This window comes from Peromyscus californicus, unplaced genomic scaffold (genome assembly GCF_007827085.1).
Source record: "Peromyscus californicus insignis strain IS unplaced genomic scaffold, ASM782708v3 Scaffold_14__1_contigs__length_90479793_seg_2, whole genome shotgun sequence".
Lineage (NCBI taxonomy): Eukaryota > Metazoa > Chordata > Mammalia > Rodentia > Cricetidae > Peromyscus > Peromyscus californicus.
The window spans coordinates 59,135,386-59,156,013 of NW_026294436.1; the positions used below are offsets into that span (position 1 = coordinate 59,135,386).

The window sequence follows — 20,628 nt, forward strand, 5'->3', positions numbered from 1 at the left end:
TAGTACACAATAGACACACACACACACACACACACACACACACACACACACACTATATATATATATATATATATATATATATATATATATACACACATATATATATCATCACCAACACTAGCATAGAAAATAATAAGTGAACTCTAAATCTCCCCTACTAATTAATATCACAATAAGGTGACACTTTATTAATTAATTTATATATCTATTATACATACTCACTGGTAAAAAGCTGAGTATAGAGTAATTCATATTATTGTGTTATAACACATTTTATATATTCCTATCCCAACTAATAAATACATTCTGAACTTTAGCAATTTGAGGGACTGATGAATGAATATGGATAAAAAATGTTTTATATACTTCTTCTCTCCTTATTCCAGTGTAGCTATAAACAGAAATATAGTTACAGATGCATATAATAGATTGCTGGATGGGCTAGACAGAATAACTGATAAGAAAATGATATTGGTTCTAGCCTTGGTAGTACTTCTTCTGTGTCTACTCATAGTGACATCTAAATTCATGCACTATAACCTAGACTAGAAAAAAATATAGTGCAGAAAAGATAATCATTAAGCTTAGAGTATACTTTCTGAAGTACAAGCATATCAGAATTTATAACTAGGATCCAGGCCTTCTAATCTTCAAGATTAGATTCTTGTACTTATACATTGGTATTCTTTATCTTAAAGAGGTACTCGAACTAGGGCCACTCATTTAACTGTTGCTGAGGCAAAGTCATTGTATTTTTTTTTTCAGACCTTGAATGAGACTGCAACCAACCTTATTGAGAATGACCACTACGACTCTGAGAACATTGCTACTATTCGTGATGGGGTATGCCCAAGGCCCATGGCCTCTATCTGCCTTTCCTTCTCTGTTGCTGTGGTAAAACACTGATTAAAAGTGACTTGAGGGAAGAAATGGTTTATTTGGCTTTCAGGGTACAGTACATTATAAAGGGGAGCCAAGGTAGGAACCTGGAGGTAGAAACTGAAGTAGAGACCACGAAGGAGTGCTGCTTACTGACTTAATCCTCATGGCTTGCTCAGCCTGCTTATTTATAAAACTGAAGACCACCTGACCAAGGGTGGCACTCTCCACAGTGGAAATGGCCCTCTCACATTAATCATTCATCAAGAAAATGTCCCCACAAATATGCCCACAGGTCAGTCTTATGGATGAAATTCTTGAATTAAAGTTTGAACTTTCCATGTGACTAGTCTATACAAATTGATCAAAACTAACCAATACATTGCCTGTGCACTGGGATCAGGAAGAGCATTGGGGGAAAGAAGGTCAGGGTGGGCAATAACCTCAACTGTCTATATTTGCTTTTGTTGGCTGTGAGCTTATTCACAGATTAATAGATGGATGGGTGTGTGTGTGTGTGTGTGTGTGTGTGTGTGTGTGTGTGTGTGTGTGTGTGTGTGTGTGTATGTGTGCTTCACAGTTGTTGGCCAGGTGTGACGCCCTGCGTGAAAGGGCTGCTGCTCGACGAAAATTGCTGGTAGATTCACAGCTTCTCCAACAACTGTATCAAGACTCAGATGACCTAAAAACCTGGATCATTAAGAAGAAAAAGTTGGCTGATGATGAAGATTACAAGGTAGGGAGATTTGTTCAACCTTGTTTATACCTATTGGCATATCAATTGGATTCATAGAATTGTAGTTTGGAGCTAAAGGCACCTGATGACCTTCATTAACAGATGACAAAACAGAGCATGAAAAAATGTGATGGCTCCCTGGGGCTGTACACTTAGATAAAACCCAAGGGTCTGGATTCTGGTTTTGCCATACCCTTTCTTTCTCCTCTCTCAACCAGACCACCTTCTAGTGTCCTTAACGGATGATAGGCAAGGATGCTCCATGCTTGGATACTTGTAGTCCCTTAGTATACCTTCTGCTCTTCTACATACCTCTCTCATTGGTGAACCTTTAAGACAGGTTCTTTTTATGTTCCCAAGAAGGTCTCAGACTCAAAATCTTCCTACCTCAGTCTCCTGAGCAGCTAGAATTAAAGCTGTGTGCTGACACCATAACTGATCCTTCTATATACCTTTGCAATTGATAATATTGTGCCTGGTTCAAGTCATTAACTCAAATTCTTTAAAGCTAAAGTAAGTGCAGAAGAAAGTTAAGCATTTGGGTAATGTAGACTCACTCCCTCAACTTTCTGGCTAGAAGAAACCAATTCTTTATTTTATGAATGAAGAAGCACACTTCTGAATTTGAAGGTGTCCAAAGGTAACTAGTTATTTAGAGCATGCTACCTGTAAAGATTGAAAGCATAGACTCTCACATGCAACCTGGGCTTGAAATTTTGCCCTGTATTCTTTTAGTTTCTATGACTGTGAAAGTTGCTGGGGAATCTTTAGGCTACTGATTTCTTTTCATTAGAGTTGTGCCAATGCATGCTTTCACTCACATATGTAATGACAAGCTATTATGTGCACACGTGTATACAGCTTCTAACCTTTCACATTAACAATCAAGGCTCAGATTAGTCTCTCAGTTTCTAGGCTAATATTGAAAGTATCTACTTTTCTATATTTGCTTTATTCATAAATGTATACTTGGTTCATACCTTAGGTAATTTTGAACACTTTACTTCACCTTTCACTCTATGGAATTACAAACCACGTGTTTGCATTTTCTATAGGAGTAGCAGTTCTTGTGTGTCCAGAGTAAACAGAGTTCTAAAATGCAAATGCATGGGTGGTATATGTACTGAAAAAGAAATAGAAAATAATTTTCACCTCTCACATGACTGATGACTCATGCTTGCAGGGGGTCTTATTAATCTTCATGACCTAGCGATGGAAGGCTTAGACATTCTTCCTTGTGTATAGGAAAAATTGCCACATGAGTTTCCCAAACAATGGGAAAGAATCCTTTTCTTTGTCTTCCCTTCTTTGTTGCATTTACTTTATTGTGATACTTCTTTACATGAGTTCTGTATTTACATAATTTCCCTACCACTCTCCCCCTCTAACTCTTCTCTGGCTTCTCCCTGTATTCTTTTCTTAACATTTATAGCAACACTCCTTGCCCTCAAAATCTCTTTTTTTAATAACTTTTATTGAGTTTGCTCTTTAACAACTTCATGGATTATGAATTGCATTCTTCCTGTTTTCTTATTATAATCTCCAGCCTCTCTAATCTTTCTCCCACACTATTATTCCACCTTGCCCCTACAAACTCCTTTTCCACATTCACAAAATTTTTTGTTTTTGTTTTATGTTTGTGAGTTTGGTTCAAGGATTTTATTCCTTAGCTTTGTGTGTGGGGGGGGAGGGGGGGTGTGCTCGCATGCATACATGTGCACATGCTCCTGTAGCACTGACTTTATTGACCTGAATCATCTGTGTGATCATGGATTTGGAGCTATGCATGCATTGGAGCCTAGTGAACTCATTGGCAGATGAACAACTAAAGACAATAAAGACTCTTCCCCTAGGATCCATCAGTAGTCAATAGTTCAGCAGTGAAGGGTAGGGTCCCATAAGTTCCTGCTGACCTGTGATTGACTGTTGATAGGCCCACTATAACGCAGCCCATTGCAATCAATCGGTCACACCAACAGTCAGATCATGACTGCATTGGCTGTGCTGTGCCCAGCATTTCACGTCCCTTCTCCCTATCCTTTGATTCTTATATTCTTTTTTGCTTTGTTTTGTTTTTTTGTTTTTGTTTTTTGAGACAGGGTTTCTCTGTGTAGCTTTGTGCCTTTCCTGGTACTCACTCTGTAGCCCAGGCTGGCCTCGAACTCGCAGAGATCCACCTGCCTCTGCCTCCTGAGTGCTGGGATTAAAGGCGTGCGCCACCACCGCCCGGCTGATTCTTATACTCTTTCCACTCTCTTTTTTGGATGTTCCCTGAGCCTTATATAGGCTGTTGATGGCTAAGCTCTCAACCTTCACTTATTGTCAGCACCTTCATCAGCCATGTATCTCTGCATTCACCATCATTTACTGCACACATATGATTCTCTGATTAAGGCTGGGAGTAACATTTGCCTATGTATATAAACATAAATGTTTATAAGGCAGTTTGACACCGTGACAATTTACATGAGTAGTTACCCCTGGGGGATAAGACCGCCTCAGCCATGGCCTTTTGACTAGCTTTATAGCACCAAATGTGAGTTCTCTTTGGGAGAACAAGCTTCAAATCTAAGCAGAGAACAGTTGTTTACTCCAGTGGCAGTCCTGCCTCCAGTTCACCAGTAGGCGCAGTCATCTTGCATGTTAGTGTTCTACGTAGTAGAATTCACAGCTGAGTAAAATTGTTGCTGCCTTCTCTCTACTAGCCTAGATTGTTGATGCCTTCTGTCTACTAGCCTGATTGGTACTATGAAAGATAATGAACATGGAATCTTCCAGCTCAGTTCCAATTTGGTTTTTCTATAGAGTCTCACCGTCTTCCTGGTTTTTCTTAAAATGTCTGTCTTTCCTTCTTCAAGCAGTGATTTCCTTGATTTTCTCATCTTCTCTCAGGATGTACAGAACTTGAAGAGCCGGGTTCAGAAGCAACTAGACTTTGAAAGGGAATTGGCAGCCAATGAGATTATGCTCAACAACCTGGAGAAAACTGGCAAGGAGATGATTGAGGATGGTCACTACGCCTCTGATGCTGTGGCCACTCGCATGAGTGAGGTTGCCAACCTCTGGAAAGAGTTGATGGAGGCAACAGCGCAAAAAGGTTAGGAGCAAAGTTTTGCGTAAAGGGTAATTCAATTCTTAAGTTCTGAAATCTACTATTTCTCTCTTTAGCATCAAATTATTTGGTGAACTGTTTGCTATGGGACCCTAGCCATTTGCTTCCCCATGTCCTCTGGTCATCAACATTTAAAATCTAGTCTAAATATATCACATTATATATTTAATCCTTTAAATGTTTTCTTTATTTATCACTGGGGTTTTGTTGTTGTTGTTGTTGAAATTTCATTTTTTTCTTCAATTTTCTCCTAAATTTTTATTTTCTTTTTTAAAATATCTTTATTTTATAATTAACTTAATTTCACATATCAGCCACCGATTCCCCTGTCCTCCCACCTCCCACCCTCCACCCTTCCCCCTCCAATCCACCTCCCATTCCCACCTCCTCTAAGGCAAGATCTCTGTTAAAATATTGAAAGCCACAAATTTGGTATTGGTTTTGTATCTAAACCTAATATGCCAGAATTTTTTATGCTATATTTTTAACATATTTTGGTTATATAAACTAGATATATAAATGGGTCATAATATAAAGTGTTAAAATTGACATTAAGAGTTTAGGATTGTTAATATTGTAATATCAACAATCTTATAGAGTTTGATAAAATGCTTCTTTTTTTGCCTATGTAGAAATGGATCAGACCCTGCTGTAAGTTTTCAAATACATATCTTTAACCTATTTTTTCTTGCACCTTACATTTGTAAATTAACCATTTGTCTGTCAGTAATTATTACAAATGATGTTTTCTCTATTGATATCTGCACTGTTATGACTTTCATCTGTAGACAGGATTTTGACCTGGGTGTAGAAAAGGGTGTTGAAGATATTACATTGGTTTCTTTGGATGTTATCCAGATTTGGGGCTTAAGGAAAAAAATGTAATGTTTTAATAATAAGATGTAATGACTACTTTCCACAGCAGGAGACATAGTAATTTCTTTGAAGAATAATAATACAAATAGCTACAAGGTAATAGAATAAAGAATTAGCCAAATATAATGGGAATCATGAAGGTAGTTCTAGAAGATAAAATAATGAACCATGGTTTGTGATGAAAGACAGTCACTAGTAGTAAGGCTAGCCATACTCCAAACAACCTCAGAATTTCAACTTACCCAGCCCCAAAGTTTAGAAAATGTGATGTTTGGATTTGAATCTCATCCGAAGAAGGGTCTGTACAATGTAAGTGTTGACAACTAGCAAGTAGAACTACATTTCACCAGACTATGTAACTTATTGTTTATGTTTTGATAACATCTCCATATTTAAAACCAAATACCACCAAAATTAGTACTAACTTAAGATGACTTCTTCTATAATGGGATGTGAGATTGTAACATGGATCTTAAATGGTCTTATTAAACAAAAAACACAGAGCCAGATATTGGGATAAATTCTGAAAGATCAGAGGAATAGGACAAGCCAAAACCAACCTTACTTTACCTACTTCCTATATACCCATGCCTATATTCCTTTCTGTTGTGCTAACTCATTTTCTCTCTCCACCCAACTACATCACTTCCTTTTCCTGCCCAGCTATGTCACTTCCTGTCTGTCTGTACAGACTTCCAGACCTTTATGGTTAACTAGTGTTGGAATTTAAGTCATGTGCCACCACACCTGACTCTGTTCCCAGTGTGGCCTTGAACTCACAGAGATCCAGATGGACTCTTGCCTCCCGAGTGATAGGATTAAAGGCATGTGCTACCATTGCCTGACTTCTATGTTTAATATAGTGGCTGGCTTTATCCTCTGATCCTCAGATAAACTTTATTGGGGACACAGATAAAATATCACCACAGGAGATGGTTCTCTAATTTTTCTCTTTGCAATGTCCAAATATATTTCTCCCTAAGTTGAGGGATAGGGTATTATAGTGTGCAGAGAAAAAGCCATAATTCTCTGTGTCTTCTCCCCTAGGGACTCAGCTGCATGAAGCTAACCAGCTGCTACAGTTTGATAACAATGCAGAAGACCTGAAGCACTGGCTAGAGGATGTAGAATGGCAGGTTACCTCTGAAGATTATGGGAAAGGCCTGGCGGATGTGCAGAATCTACTGAGGAAACATGGACTTCTGGAGTCAGCTGTGGCTGCTCGTCAGGTTTTTAGTTTTTTTGCTAATTGTAGAAAACTGGACATATACTCTATGCATATGCATAATCTATAATTATTATTATTCCTACTAAGTTATCAGGAAACCAAAGGAAATTTTTCAAAAACTTAGTTGGTGAACTGCCTCTTTCCAGTACCTCCCAAGTCCTTTCATTCTCCTGAGCATGTCCACTAGAAACGGATGACCAATGTAAGCACTTACTGACTCTTCTAAATATCATGCCAATTTCTCAGTCTAGAATCCTAGGCTTTTTTAGACAGCTAATTTTCATTTGCTCATTTGTAGCTCATTTTACATGAGTCTGTATCAATACTATCATCTATAATGTAAGAGCTACCCATTCTGGTATTCTGTATCCATGTAATCTTACTGATCCTTTTTAAAAATATTATAATCCTACCTTCACAGAACATTAAATTAATAGGGCCCCAACTTTCAGTATTTGAAAAATCTCATCTCATCCATTCTTTATAAATTATGTAATTTCCCAACACACATTGTTTTTCTTCACCAGAATCAAGTGGACACCCTTACAGACTTGGCTCTGCATTTTGAAGAAATAGGCCATCCTGACTCTGGGGACATCCGTGCAAAGCAGGAATCCTTGGTGTCCCGCTTTGAAGCTCTGAAAGAGCCATTGACCATGAGGAAGAAGAAACTCATCGACCTGCTCAAGCTACTACAGATTTGCAGAGATTCAGAAGATGAGGAGGCCTGGATCCAGGAGACTGAACCCTCAGCAGCTTCCACGCATCTCGGTCAGTGCAACATAATCAGACTGAGCAGTCAGGAAAGGACCAAGTTCTCCAGATTGAGAGAACAAGACACAGCAGTGATGGGATAAAAGTTTACTCGTGGCTCTTCCACACCAGACTCATGAAACTTTGTTCTGACCTCCATCAATGTTTAATATTTAAAAATTGTGCCAACAGATTCACCTTATAAGACAAACATGAACAATGGCCTGAGTTCAGACCTTTAGGAAGCTGTGGAGTGCTTAGCTTTCTGAAGATTGAGCTGAAATTTGTTTTGTCAATACTTCTTTACTGAGAAGTAATGGTTAATGCTTGAAGTATCAAGTATATTTGTCTGGGTTATTGGTGACCCTTTGAGAATTATATGACCTACCACAAAGATTCAAAAGTAAAGTGTAGATATACAATTGTCTTACACTTTAGAACTTATTAATTCATAAGTGTGACTTCCAGGATAGTTGCTTTGATGTTCAGGAAAAGCACACACAAATATTGCACAACTTTATGCAGATGTTCTGGGAGTATCTATGAAAGGCCATCAAGGGATAAATCTGCAAAAAGTTCATAAAAAAAAATCCTGATTCTTGTTGAAGCAGCATGAGAGTGTCTGGAGAGATACTGTTGTTGGGTTTTTTACTCTTTTTACTCTTTGTTCTTTTGAGGGGTCCACCACCTAGCTCCCAAATAAATACACACAGGGGTTTATTCTTAATTATAAATGCCCAGCCTTAGCTTGGCTTGTTTCTTACCAGCTTTTCTTAAATTAGCCTGTCTACCTTTTGCCTTTGGGCTTTTACCTTTCTCTATTTCTGTATACCTTTCATTATTTCTTACTCCATGGCTTGCTGTATAGCTGGGTGGCTGGCCCCTATGTCCTCCTCCTCCTTTTCTCATTCCTTCTTTTTTTCCTCCCAGATTATCCTTCTATTTATTCTCTCTACCTGCCAGTCCCGAATATCCTTTCTCCTGTCTAGCTATTAGCTGTTCAGCTCTTTATTAGACCAATCGGGTGTTTTAGACAGGCAAAGTAACAGCTTCACAGAGTTAAACAAATGCAACATAAAATAATGCAATACATCTTTGCATCATTAAACAAATGTTCCACAGCATAAACAAATGTAACACATCTTAAAATAATATTCCACAACATACTGTAGTGCCAGGTACAGGGAAGAAAGTCTGGAAATTAGAGGGGTTAAGTATGCTGAGGAAGCAGGGAGGGTAAAAATGGATGAAATTCTCAGTGGTCATATTTGTGTGGTATTAATATTGGGCAGCAGATGAAGCATGTTTTATAAGCAAGTCCCATTCACAAGTATAATATCAAACCTTGAATTCTTTTTCTCCACAGGCAAGGACTTGGTTGCAGCCAAGAATCTTCTGAACAGACATGAAGTCATTTTGGCAGACATTGCCAGCCATGAGCCACGCATTCGAGTAATAACAGAGAGGGGAAACAAAATGGTAGAGGAAGGTATGTGTGACCCTGATTGATTTGCCCAAAACCTCACCATGACAGACCTTGGGGAAGAAATTTAGATAATCTTAGTAATTAAAGTGAGTTTAAAAATAGATGGCATCACTTTCCAATTTAATAAATAAATTCCCTTTGAGTGTTTCTGATAGAACAGTATTCATTGTGTTTTTATAACCCTTCTGTAAAAGATGTTCAAACACTTTTGAGGATTATTTATTGCATATCCAAATTCATTAATATAAATCAATTTTAGTCTAAATTATCAATATGCTTCTTTGGAGAAGTTGCAGAATTCAAATCTACGTTTCAAAGCCTTGTAAAACAGGAGACCTTTTTCTGTGTAAGGCCTTCCAAATATCTAAAAGCTTTGCTTCATCATTCCCTTAAATTTTTCATTTTATGAAACTTTATAAAACATGTTTGTCATCCATACTTAGAAAGCTCTGCTCTCTAAATAGAATGTTCAGATTTGAGCATCATATGCCAGGTGTGGACAAGCAACCCAGGTTACAATCCTCCTGTTAACTAATCAATTATTAGTATCTAGTTTTTAAAAGTGTAGGTTGAAATAGTTTGCTGAGAAATTTTGAGTTCTGAACTCAGTTATTCAAACCAATGAAATTTATTTTCCTTTATTGTTGTTGTTGTTTAAGCATTTGTTTTATAATTCTATCTTGCCATAGCACATAACTTTTTGATTCTCTAAATCTCTGACTATAGATGTTGATATTTTTCTATTTCTTATTATATGCTCATCAGTTCTTATTTTATAATGTTTTGGAAGTTTATTATTATATGTAAATACAGCTGAGGTATTTGTCTTTCTGATCACTTGTAATTTCTACAAGATGAAATATCCATCTTTGTTCCCAGAAATATTCCTTTTTTCTGAATCTACTCAATGTTTCTTTTAATGTGATTATTTGGTTTGTCTTTTAATTAGTTTTTACCTCAAAATTTCATGTTTAACTTCTTATATGGTAACTATTGATAAATATAATCATATGTGTGGCAGCTTAATAGGGGTACTCCACATTGTTTTAAGTTTTTATAGGTATTCTGAGAGCAAAACATTGGGAGCGATTATTCTAGGATTTAAAATACATATTTTAATTTATGACAATTTAACCTTAAATAATATAGCATTTCATGTGTAATGAAACATCTTCTAGTGCACTCTTCCATTTTCATCTTTTTCCTGCTGTTACACATTTTAATTTTGTTACGTTATAAATCTTTCGATGCTTTAACATTATTTTGACTTTAATTTTCAATTAGCTTTGAATAATATTGATAAATAAGAAATTTCTTTCCGTATATTTACCTCTTCTGCTTTTCCTTGCTCCTTTGTGCTCGTCGAGCTTACCATCTGCACTGCTTTCCTCCTACCTGAAGAACTTCTTCTGGAGGACCTTGTAGTGTGATCAGCTAACCATAAGTCCCTTTGCTTATGTTCATACGAAAGTCTTCATTTATTTTACATTCATTTTTTTTCAAGTGTATTTTCATTATGTGTCAAAGTAGCTTCCTTAGGCCTTAAAGATGCAAGTATGTTGCCCTCAGAGCTGCAGTTTCTGATTTGAAGTCTGATGTTGTCCACTGTCTGCCATGAATCTCGTTTCTAAGCTACTGAACCTTTCCTCTTTATCATTCATATTTGTTTCTTCAGTATGACAGCCATAGGGCTTCTTGGATCTTCATTGTGATTCTTCGGACAGACTGTACCATTGGACTACTTTAGAGATAAGTCTAGTACTAACATACCTTTCTAATGACCCTACTTTGCGTTAATGGTATCCTTTCAGTTCATTGGGTTGTAGTTTACCTACCTGCAGATTTAGATGAGTCCTAAGGACTGTATGACGGCTGCCTTCACACCACTTCTCATCTTTTCTTTGCATGTATACAAATGACTCATTAGGCAGACATCCTAATGGACCTCACTGAACATCTTTGAAGCTCCTCCTCTGTGAAGACCCCATCTCTTGTGTTCTCTGTCTCACAAGTTCTAGTTCTTGAATTTCCCATTCACTATCTCATTAACTTGGATTTAGCTTGGGTTAGTTTCCTGGCACAGAACCTCCAAACTATCTAGGACATAAGCTACAGCATCATTAGAGCATGTCTCATCTTTTCCTTTTCCTTTCCTTTTAGTAATGCTCTGAAAATCATTATACTTTCCATATTGACCAGTTTTGTACTTTTAAGGCAAAATGGAGATCTGCTAGTCCTTCTGCTGAATCTAGAGAACAAATGGTTTTCATCCTCTGAGCCTTATAGCACTCATGGGTGTCTTATTTTTGTGTATGTATTTCTTAGCTTAAACCAACTCACTCTCTATCACATATATACATCTATCGCCCACCTATTGCTGCTTAATCTCACTTAAGACATTCCAACTCCCAGGAATTCTATTGTAATCCTTACTAAATTTAGCATCATCTTCTTGCCTCTTGTTTTTCTCCATGGTTTGATGAGGATTAGAACACAACAGCTATGAACCAGGGTCATACTCACTATGCCTATACCTACTCCACAGGACACTTTGCTGCAGAAGACATAGCATCTAGGGTTGAGAGCTTGAACAAAAATATGGAGTCTCTCCATGCTCGAGCTATTAGACGGGAAAATGATCTCAAGGCCAGTGTCCAACTCCAACAGTACCTGGCAGATCTGCATGAAGCAGAAGCATGGATTAAAGAGAAAGAACCAATCGTAGACAATAAAAACTATGGAGCTGATGAAGAAGCAGCTGGGGTAAGGTGGGGTGGAATGACCATGGTCCAGTGAATAGTCACCAAATTCCATCAAATGCTAGATTATCTTGTTTCAGCAGTGATTTTTTTGTTTGCCTTGATCTGCTATAATATACCCAAAGTTAATAGAGACCCCAAAGGAACATGACATTTTTTTCTAATCTCATAGAATTCCATAGGTCCTGTAAAGAATACTTAGATCCAAAGTCTGTGATCAAAGATTTATATCTGTCCCAGTCCTATTCTGAACTTCTCAGAGTCACCTAGAGTCACTTCTATAGGCTAACTATACCTTTAAAATGGGAACCTTACGGTTGGAGAGATGGCTCAGAGGTTGAGAGCACTGGCTGTTCTTCCAGAGGTCCTGAGTTCAAATCCCAGTATTGTGAGATGGTGGCTCACAACCATCTACAATGAGGTCTGGTGCCCTCTTCTGGCCTGCAGGCTGAACACTCACAGTATACATAATAAATAAATGAATAAATGTTTAAAAAAATGGGAACCTCGACTCTTTTATTGAAGAGAAATAAGATAGACATTTTGGGACAGGAGGAACCTTAAGGATCATAATTACTTTCAATCACTCTTACATCCACTGCTATGTTCAGTGTCATATGGAAAGCATCATATCTATAAAGCAAATTTAATTAGCTTTAGAAATAGTGTGTGTTTTAAGTTTTTCTGATATGAATCCTACAAAGTAACATTATCCATAGTATTGTTCACAGTCACACCCTCTCACAGCTGTGATATATCTTGGTTACAATTTGTGTAAAACTTAGTTAATTTTGATTTGAGCAAATACATTGAAATTGTTATTCATTTGTTTACTGAAATTTCCTTGAGTCTTGCTTGCAAATGTGATATGAAAAGGAATTTTCTATTACAGAAGTAACTGACTTAACCCAATCACATAATCCATTAGTAATAGTCACTGAAACACCTCCCTGGCATTCTTGCTGTTTCTCTGATATTTGCTCTAATTATCTTTCCGTCAATAAATCCAGGCCCTTCTCAAGAAGCACGAGGCCTTCCTGGTGGATTTCAATGCATTTGGGAACAGCATAAAGGCTTTGAGGGATCAGGCAGAAGCCTGCCAGGTGAGAAGTGCTGGGTTCTGACAGTAATCACACCCCTCACTATAGATGGAACAGAATTCTGTTGCTGACTCATCTTTTTCATCACTTTCAACAAACCAGAGAAGAATTGCAAAGAAAATACTAGTTCTGTAATTATTTTAGGTAAGAATTCTAACCTCTTAGTAGCATCTACAAAGATGTGTGCCAAAAGAAATTTTCAATAAGCATTAGGTTTGGTAACATACATTCTGGCTTTCTCTTTTGCTCCTTTTTATCTCTTCTCTCCGTACCTTTCATTTTTATTCCCTTATTCTCCTTGCTTTGTGACTTAGTTTTTGTTTGAACATAAGACTTTTGAAATATAGAGATTCAGGTTTTGATTGAAATAATCATATCACGAAATTAGTTTGTTAATAGCTAGAAATAGTTTTAAAGTCTATGTATAAGCAGAAAACAAAAATGCGACCACAGTAGAAAAGAACCATCTGTTCACATGGAACATGAGTGCCAGGAAAGAGAAACATTTTTATATTCCAGATATGGAAAGGCTCTTTTGTAGCCCATAATCTATGAGAATAGATACACCAAGACACAGACCAATCAAGTATATCTGGGCAGTCAGAAACATGGTTAGCTGAGAGTGTTGGGATGCTGAGAAGTGGGGTAAAAGGGGTATTCAAGAGTGATAAACTTGGAATTAAGTAAATGATAAAACACCTTATTTCTTATAAGGGCAAAAGGAAAGGAGAATGTGTGTGTGTGTGTGTGTGTGTGTGTGTGTGTGTGTGTGTGTGTGTGTGTAAGGAGAGATTGAGAATTCACACACTCAGACTAGACACACACTGAGCACAGCAAGTCAACACAGGTTCAAAGCACTCCTGCTTGAACCAGGCTGTACCCAGTAGATGCCTGGACACAGACAGACAGATTGATGCATCGCATGTCAAAAGGAAATGCAACAGGTGAGGGGCATTAAGTCAGAGAACCCACTACGGCAGACTCACCTTCAACAGCAACCTGAAGGGAGCATGCTTAGGAGACCACAGCACTCAACAGAAATTAAAACAGAAAGCGTATCCTGGAACCGAGGGATTTCTTTAAAGAGAAAAAGAGAGATTTTTAAGTAATATGCTATGTTCACACTTTTTCAAATTCTGTTGCTTTTTCTGTGCTGTAGGTTGTCAATCTCTAAAGCAGAAATTTCACAATTCCTTAACAAAATGGATTAAAGACCAAGCAGGTGGGAAAAATCTGTTAGTGAAGACCCAGGGAAAGGAGAAAGTGATTACAGACAGAGAGTCTGTTTTTGTATAATATTTAAGGGCCCAGCCTTAATATCATACAATTCCAGGGGCCCAGGAGAGATGCTGCCATCGGCGCAGGAATGAACCCAGTTGCACAGCTCTTTTGTCCAATCCATTTGTCAGTCACCATCATTCAGTCACCAGTTCAACTCTCTCCATTCTCTTAAGTCCCTCAGTTCCAATTCTCTCAATTTCACCCTCCTTCTCCCGGGACTGGTCTCTATCCTCTCCCAAGCAGCAACACCTCATGTTTTGTGTACAGCACAAGATTGTAGGGGTCCCCGCCAGAGGCTTCCTGGCAATTTTATTTGCAACCCACAAGGGGAGAGATAAGAGTGGAGTCAGTTAGCAGTCAGAATAAATCAGAAGAGGAATGTATGTGCTAGAAATACATCCATACTGTGGTTAGGTGAAGGCATTACAAGTCTATCGTAAATGTGTTCAACTATAAACTTACAGGTGAGAAGTTAAAACTGTCACTTTTTTCCTCTGCTGCCTGTTTCCTGACAGGGCAGGGGAGGAATACTGACAGCTAGTGAATCTGCATCACAGCTTGAAATGCCTGCTGAGAGGAAACCCCTTTGATCTAAGAAGTTCTCTGGGGCAGGGAGAAAGAGGGGGAGGCCTTGATTTACACAAGAAACAAAGCTTGTTCGTCTAGAGGGCAGGCACTTGGCCTGTGAGACAGGTTGTCTCCGGAGAGGATGCTTTACCTTAGTTCAGGGCGGGGGTGGGGGGGGTGGGAGGGGAGGGTGTTCAGGCGTCTAACAGATTGCCTGGTAGCTATCTGTTCCTTGCTTGTTTTTTAAGGCTTTGTTTGGGGTTGATTCTATCTTAGGAAGTAGCTCAGGGATGGTATTTGCAAAAGGCAGATACCCAAAACAAGTGCTAAAGAGAGGCCTGGAGCCCAGAGGCAAAAGGTTCTGTCTATGTGACTATCCAGATACTTTGAAATGGAGGTTCACACACACATACACATTTTAAAAAAATTATGAGCACAAGGAATTCATAGCAAGGCACAACTGAATATTAAGCTGTGTAACACCAATATTCCCTGCTAATTGACTTCCCACTCAACTGACCCTTGGTCTGGTCAAGGTATAACTTATAATATACAGCTTGACTTTTATTTCATATTCCTGTGGCTTACCACAGTCTATCGTGTTCTCAGGTTTCTGAAATATGGATGTATGTGGTCCTTTTGAACCTGCACAGAGAAGTATATTGCCCTTCGCACTAAAGAATAGTAGCATATTGCCCTTCCCACTAGCATATTCAGTGCTTCGGAAAGAATGCCTATGTACTGTTGACTGTGTTCACATTTTCCAGTCTTCCAGCTTTCTAATAGGTGCTTCATGGTGCAGCATCCCTGATGATGACCACTGTCAGACCCAGCAGCCACATCAGAACTCCAGCTACCCTCTCCTGGGAGGTGCTGGAAACTGCCCACCATTGGTGAGGTACACAGGGAAAGACTTCCACTGTGCAACTGACATCTCCTTTGGTTGTTTTTCTCCAGCAACAGCAGGCAGCACCAGTGGATGAGGCTGGTAGAGAAGCTAGGATCATAGCTGAATTTGACTTTGTGGCCCGCAGCCACAGAGAGGTCAGCATGAAGAAGGGCGATGTCTTAACTCTGCTCAGTTCCATCAACAAGGTAACTTTTCTTAAACTTTCTTACCATCTGCAACATGACTCTTCCACAGCTCTTTCCTGACTCCACTAGATAGTTGGGGTTTGTTTTTTGTTTATTTGTTTGTTTGGGTTTTTGTGGGGGGGGGGTTGCTTTGTTTTCTTTTATCAAGACAGGGTTTCTCTTGTAGTCTTAGCTGTCCTGGAACTCGCTCTGTAGACCAGGATGGCCTCAAACTCACAGAGATCCACCTGCTGTTAGTTATTTTTCAGCACTGTGCTCTTAACCTGAAGGGAATGTCACAAAACGCGACAGAATCAGTTAGTAAGAGTTTTATTAAGATGAAAGGGACAGAGAGTGCACAAGCCTGTAGAAGAGACACGTGTGTGGAGAAGAAGAGCCGGGAACATGGCGCCGGCTTTTAAAGGCTGGGTGGCGTACATGCGTACCCAGGTCAACGTAACCCGCCTGGGCAGATCACATGGCTACGCTGCGCACTCTTACGTAGCCATGCAACATCACGGATCCTGGTCACGTGAGATGCCCTGACTCGGAAATGGCTATCCTGACCTGGAACTGGCTAGGCGGAAGTGTCTGCCGGGCATATGCAAACACGCCCAACCGTGGGGGTGTGTTGTGAACCCTTCACCTACCTCTGCTTCCCAAGTGCTGGGATTAAAGGCTCAGATAGGTGTTTTAACGTTCAACAATTAATCCTTTTTCTCTTATAGTTTAAGTAATATTTTTCTCAAAGTATTGTGCAAGAGAGAAAGATAGATAGATAGATAGATAGATAGATAGATAGATAGATAGATAGATAGATATACCTTTGGGTTTTTTTGAGTTCTAATTAATTTTAGCATTAATAAAACAATGAAGCAAAAAAAAAACTTATGGAGTTAGCTTGAAGATATATAAGGGTTGGGCAACCATATAATTGTTTTTGTATATACAGGACTAAATTGTCCTTTTCTTTTCATATCCTTGCTTGTTCCTCTTCTGTGACAGGATTCCTAGTGAGTAAAACAACATCTTTAGGGTTAGGATAAGCCTGGTGAAAAACAATATGTACCTTGGTCCCAGGCACTTGGAAGGCTGAGGCAGAAGAATCTCTTGAACACAAAAGTTTGAGGTTAGCCTAAGCAGTGTAGAGATATACCCTATTTAAGGAGGAAGGAGAAGGGAAGGGAAGGAAGGAAAGAAGGAAGGACGAAAAGGAATGAGAGAAAGAAAGAAAGAAAGAAAGAAAGAAAGAAAGAAAGAAAGAAGAAAGAAGGAAGGAAGGAAAGTTTATCTTCCAATGACTTGAATTCTTATATGCTTATAAAGTCAGTGTTAAAACAATGAATGGAATTTTATAGTATGTGTTCCTTATAAAAAATTTTGGTGCATCACTACTCTCCTAAAGATATTAATAAGAAAAAAGAAGAATTTTGATTTTTGTTACTATTATTGAAGGTAAGTGAATGCTTCAGAAAGTCAAGATGTTTTCTTATCAGAAAATCTAAGTAGTCCTGCTTCTTCTTTGCCAGGTCACATGTCACAGCTTTTTCTCCAAGAAACGAGTGATTAGTGTGTTAGTACTATAAGAATTTGCATTAATGAATTTCAATGAAATTAATACAGTTTAGTGCTGTTGCGGTAATGCCCGCGCTACTGCCACCCGTTTACCATGCCCAAGCAAGGGGTTGTGGATTAAAAAATAAAGACAAGAAACAGCGAGTCATTCGCCACAGCAGAATGCCAAATGCCGTTTATTGAAGGAGGGAGGAAACCTTAAATACAGGCTTACAGCGCAATGGAGGATCCCCGGAGGGCAGAAGTTCCCTACCCAATGTTCTACATTCTTGCATCTAAGCTGTTTACACCAAATGCAGGATACACAAACTAAGAACCTCCAGTGAGCGAGCGTTCAGGAAGAAGGAAACCAGCAGGGAATCAGCATAGGGAGGACATCTGGTCAAGGTCGGCAAGCAGGCAACAGTTTACTCAATATGGGGAGCCAGGGCCCTACATAGTGCCTTAGAAGTGAGATGTGAGGAATCAGTTGTCACACACTGCTATCAAACGTAGATCCCACCCCCAAGAAGGCAAGCTGATTCCTGAGCAGCAAAGTAGCCCCTCACTGGCTTTCGAGCACTGTGCCCATCTGACATCAGATACTACATTCATTGATTTCATGGGCTGACCTCTACAAATTCTTGCAACTCCTCTTCAATTCTTTCTATAATGCATAGAAATTATGTGCCATCCGTGAGTGATGCTTAGCCCTCATCCGCCAGCTGTTCCTGTTCCTGGGGTCTGTGGTGAAAGCTGAAGACTCTATGGTTTGTGACTTTTTGAAGGATTAAGGAAGGAGTGTGAATCTGTCCTCCCTTTAGGACTGGTGGAAGGTTGAAGCTGATGATCACCAGGGCTTTGTGCCAGCGAACCACGTCAGGAAACTGGCCCACGATGAGCTACCCGGATTCCCACAGCGACGACGAGAAGAGCCAATCAATATTCCCCAGCGCCAGCAGCAGATAGAGAGCCTGTAAGTTCACAGGATGGAGGCTTTGATGGGGATTGGGACATGAAAGGACCTGCTTTCCTCTCATGGCCCTGTCTCTTTCAGTTCCGAGATGTAAATTCATAAGTATTAACCTTCACACAGTTTAGTTCGTATATGAAGAAAGGAAATTCCAGGAGCATTAATTGTCTCAGTGTCAGACACTTTCTGAAGCCATGTCTTCCAACTCATTGGCCAGCTTCCTTCTAAGTCTCCAGACATTCATAAGAATGTTGTATACTCTTTCGTATCTAGCTGGCATGTAAACTTTTTTCACCCATTGATACTTTAAAGGTTCTTTTTTTTTTAAGATTTATTTATTTATTATGTATACAGCATGTATGACTGCATGCCAGAAGAGGGCACCAGATCTCATTACAGATGGTTGTGAGCCACCATGTGGTTGCTGGGAACTGAACTCAGGACCTCTGGAAGAGCAGTCAGTGTGTCCTTAACCTCTGAGCCATCTCTCCAGTCCACTTTAAAGGTTCTTAATTAAAATATTGATACATAATTTCTTTCCCTTTCCCCTCTACCTCCTCCAACTTCTCCATGTCCTCCTACCACCCCTCAAATTGATGGCCTATTTTTCTTTGATTATAGATACACAGATGATAGATGGGCAAATAAATAAAACCTGCTAAATATATTTTTGCTGGGTGTATATGACTTCATGGCTGATCATTTTCTATTGGATAGTCAATGAGGAGGCTTATCCCTGGGAGAGGCTAATTCTTCCTCTCTCAGCTGTCATGAGTTGCTGTAGTTCTTTGTCTAAGGGTATGACTGCATGAGATGTTTTCCCTTCAGAGTTAATATGTCTAATGGTAATGTTCAGGTCTTGTTTAGAAAGCTATTTCTAGAAGATATAGTCTCAGAGAAGGCTTCCTGGTCCTCTGGCTCTTATGATCTTTCTGCCATCTCTTCCAGGATGTTCCCTAAGTCTTGGGTACAGGAGACACTTCAGTTTTTAAATGTAATACTCTTCACCCCTCTGCTCTTCATGTCTGTTTTATTCCCATTTTATTTCTCTTCTTTTTTACTGATCTTATTTTAATTTACTCTTCTTTTCCTTTCCCTCCATTTCTTCCTCTAGTTTTCTCACCCAGGCTCTAATTTTTTATGCTTTCTCTGTTTTTCAACCCATTATTTTCCCACCTTCTCAATTCCTCCACTCAGCTACCATTCCCTCCTGGACCGAGCAGAAGAGCGAAGGCGTCGCCTTCTGCAACGTTACAATGAGTTTCTGCTGGCCTATGAGGCGGGAGACATGCTGGAGTGGATCCAAGAGAAGAAGGCAGAGAATGCCGGGGTGGAACTGGATGATGTCTGGGAGCTGCAGAAGAAGTTTGATGAATTTCAGCGGGTAAGCGAGGGGACTTTGCTTCAATGTCTCTTTTGGAGGTGTTTGTTTTGTATTTGTTAAAAATTCTCCACAGGTTTTGAGACCTCCACAGGTTAATACCCTCAATGGCTGTTAATAACTAGAAAGCAAGGATATCTGAAACTAGACAATTTAACTTTTCAACTTCAGTGCCTGGCTCTCTGAAAATCTGCTAGGGAGTTGAGGGACACACACACACACACACACACACACACACACACACACACACACACACACACACACCCGCCACTGCTGTGATTCTTCAAAATTTGCCCTATGACACACTGTACTGCTGAATCCTAAACTGAGATGGCGTGTCACAGGACTCATGTGGACTCCAAATATGAAGCATCAGTTGAGATGGAAAGAGAAGTGACCTGATTTCACAGTCAGAAAATTACTATTTACCTCCTGAGAACTCTTTCATCAATTTTTCCTCACTCATATTTATTTTATTATCTCAAATAGAACAAAGAATAAATGTGCTTCATCCTGTCTTTTCCTTTTGCTATTTTCCATGTGGCGATATACATATATATTGGCATGTAGACATATACCTGAGGTATAAAATGTTTTGATAATATAAATAAATACATAGAAAATAATTTAAGAAATTTAAGATAAATAGATACACTTCAGACTCTAAATAAATGGTGGTTCTGGTAAACTTTGGATGGCCGTTGAGTATCAGGGTGTTTAAGGGCACAGTGCAGTGGCAAATGAGAGAGCAGCATATATATCACAAATGATATTAGCCATTTGCTTTAGTAACATTTAAGTAAATGTGGGCCCAGGTGGCAGGCACGGCTGGAAGGTCTAGGAATAAGATTTATAGTGCTTTGGATAAA

General features: G+C 39.1%; 1 protein-coding gene across 2 annotated transcripts in view; it reads left to right on the forward strand.

The window, feature by feature from the left end:
* Positions 1–20,628, forward strand: part of Spta1 (spectrin alpha, erythrocytic 1) — a 71,727-nt gene that overhangs the window by 13,441 nt on the left and 37,658 nt on the right. For both annotated transcript variants that reach the window (XM_052736659.1, XM_052736660.1), the window contains exons 13-23: positions 766–843; positions 1,460–1,615; positions 4,508–4,712; positions 6,651–6,832; positions 7,359–7,602; positions 8,951–9,073; positions 11,616–11,833; positions 12,840–12,932; positions 15,735–15,872; positions 18,230–18,381; positions 19,576–19,762. In XM_052736659.1, coding sequence (XP_052592619.1) covers positions 766–843; positions 1,460–1,615; positions 4,508–4,712; positions 6,651–6,832; positions 7,359–7,602; positions 8,951–9,073; positions 11,616–11,833; positions 12,840–12,932; positions 15,735–15,872; positions 18,230–18,381; positions 19,576–19,762 — 1,776 coding nt within the window. The remainder of the gene's footprint in view (positions 1–765; positions 844–1,459; positions 1,616–4,507; positions 4,713–6,650; positions 6,833–7,358; positions 7,603–8,950; positions 9,074–11,615; positions 11,834–12,839; positions 12,933–15,734; positions 15,873–18,229; positions 18,382–19,575; positions 19,763–20,628) is intronic.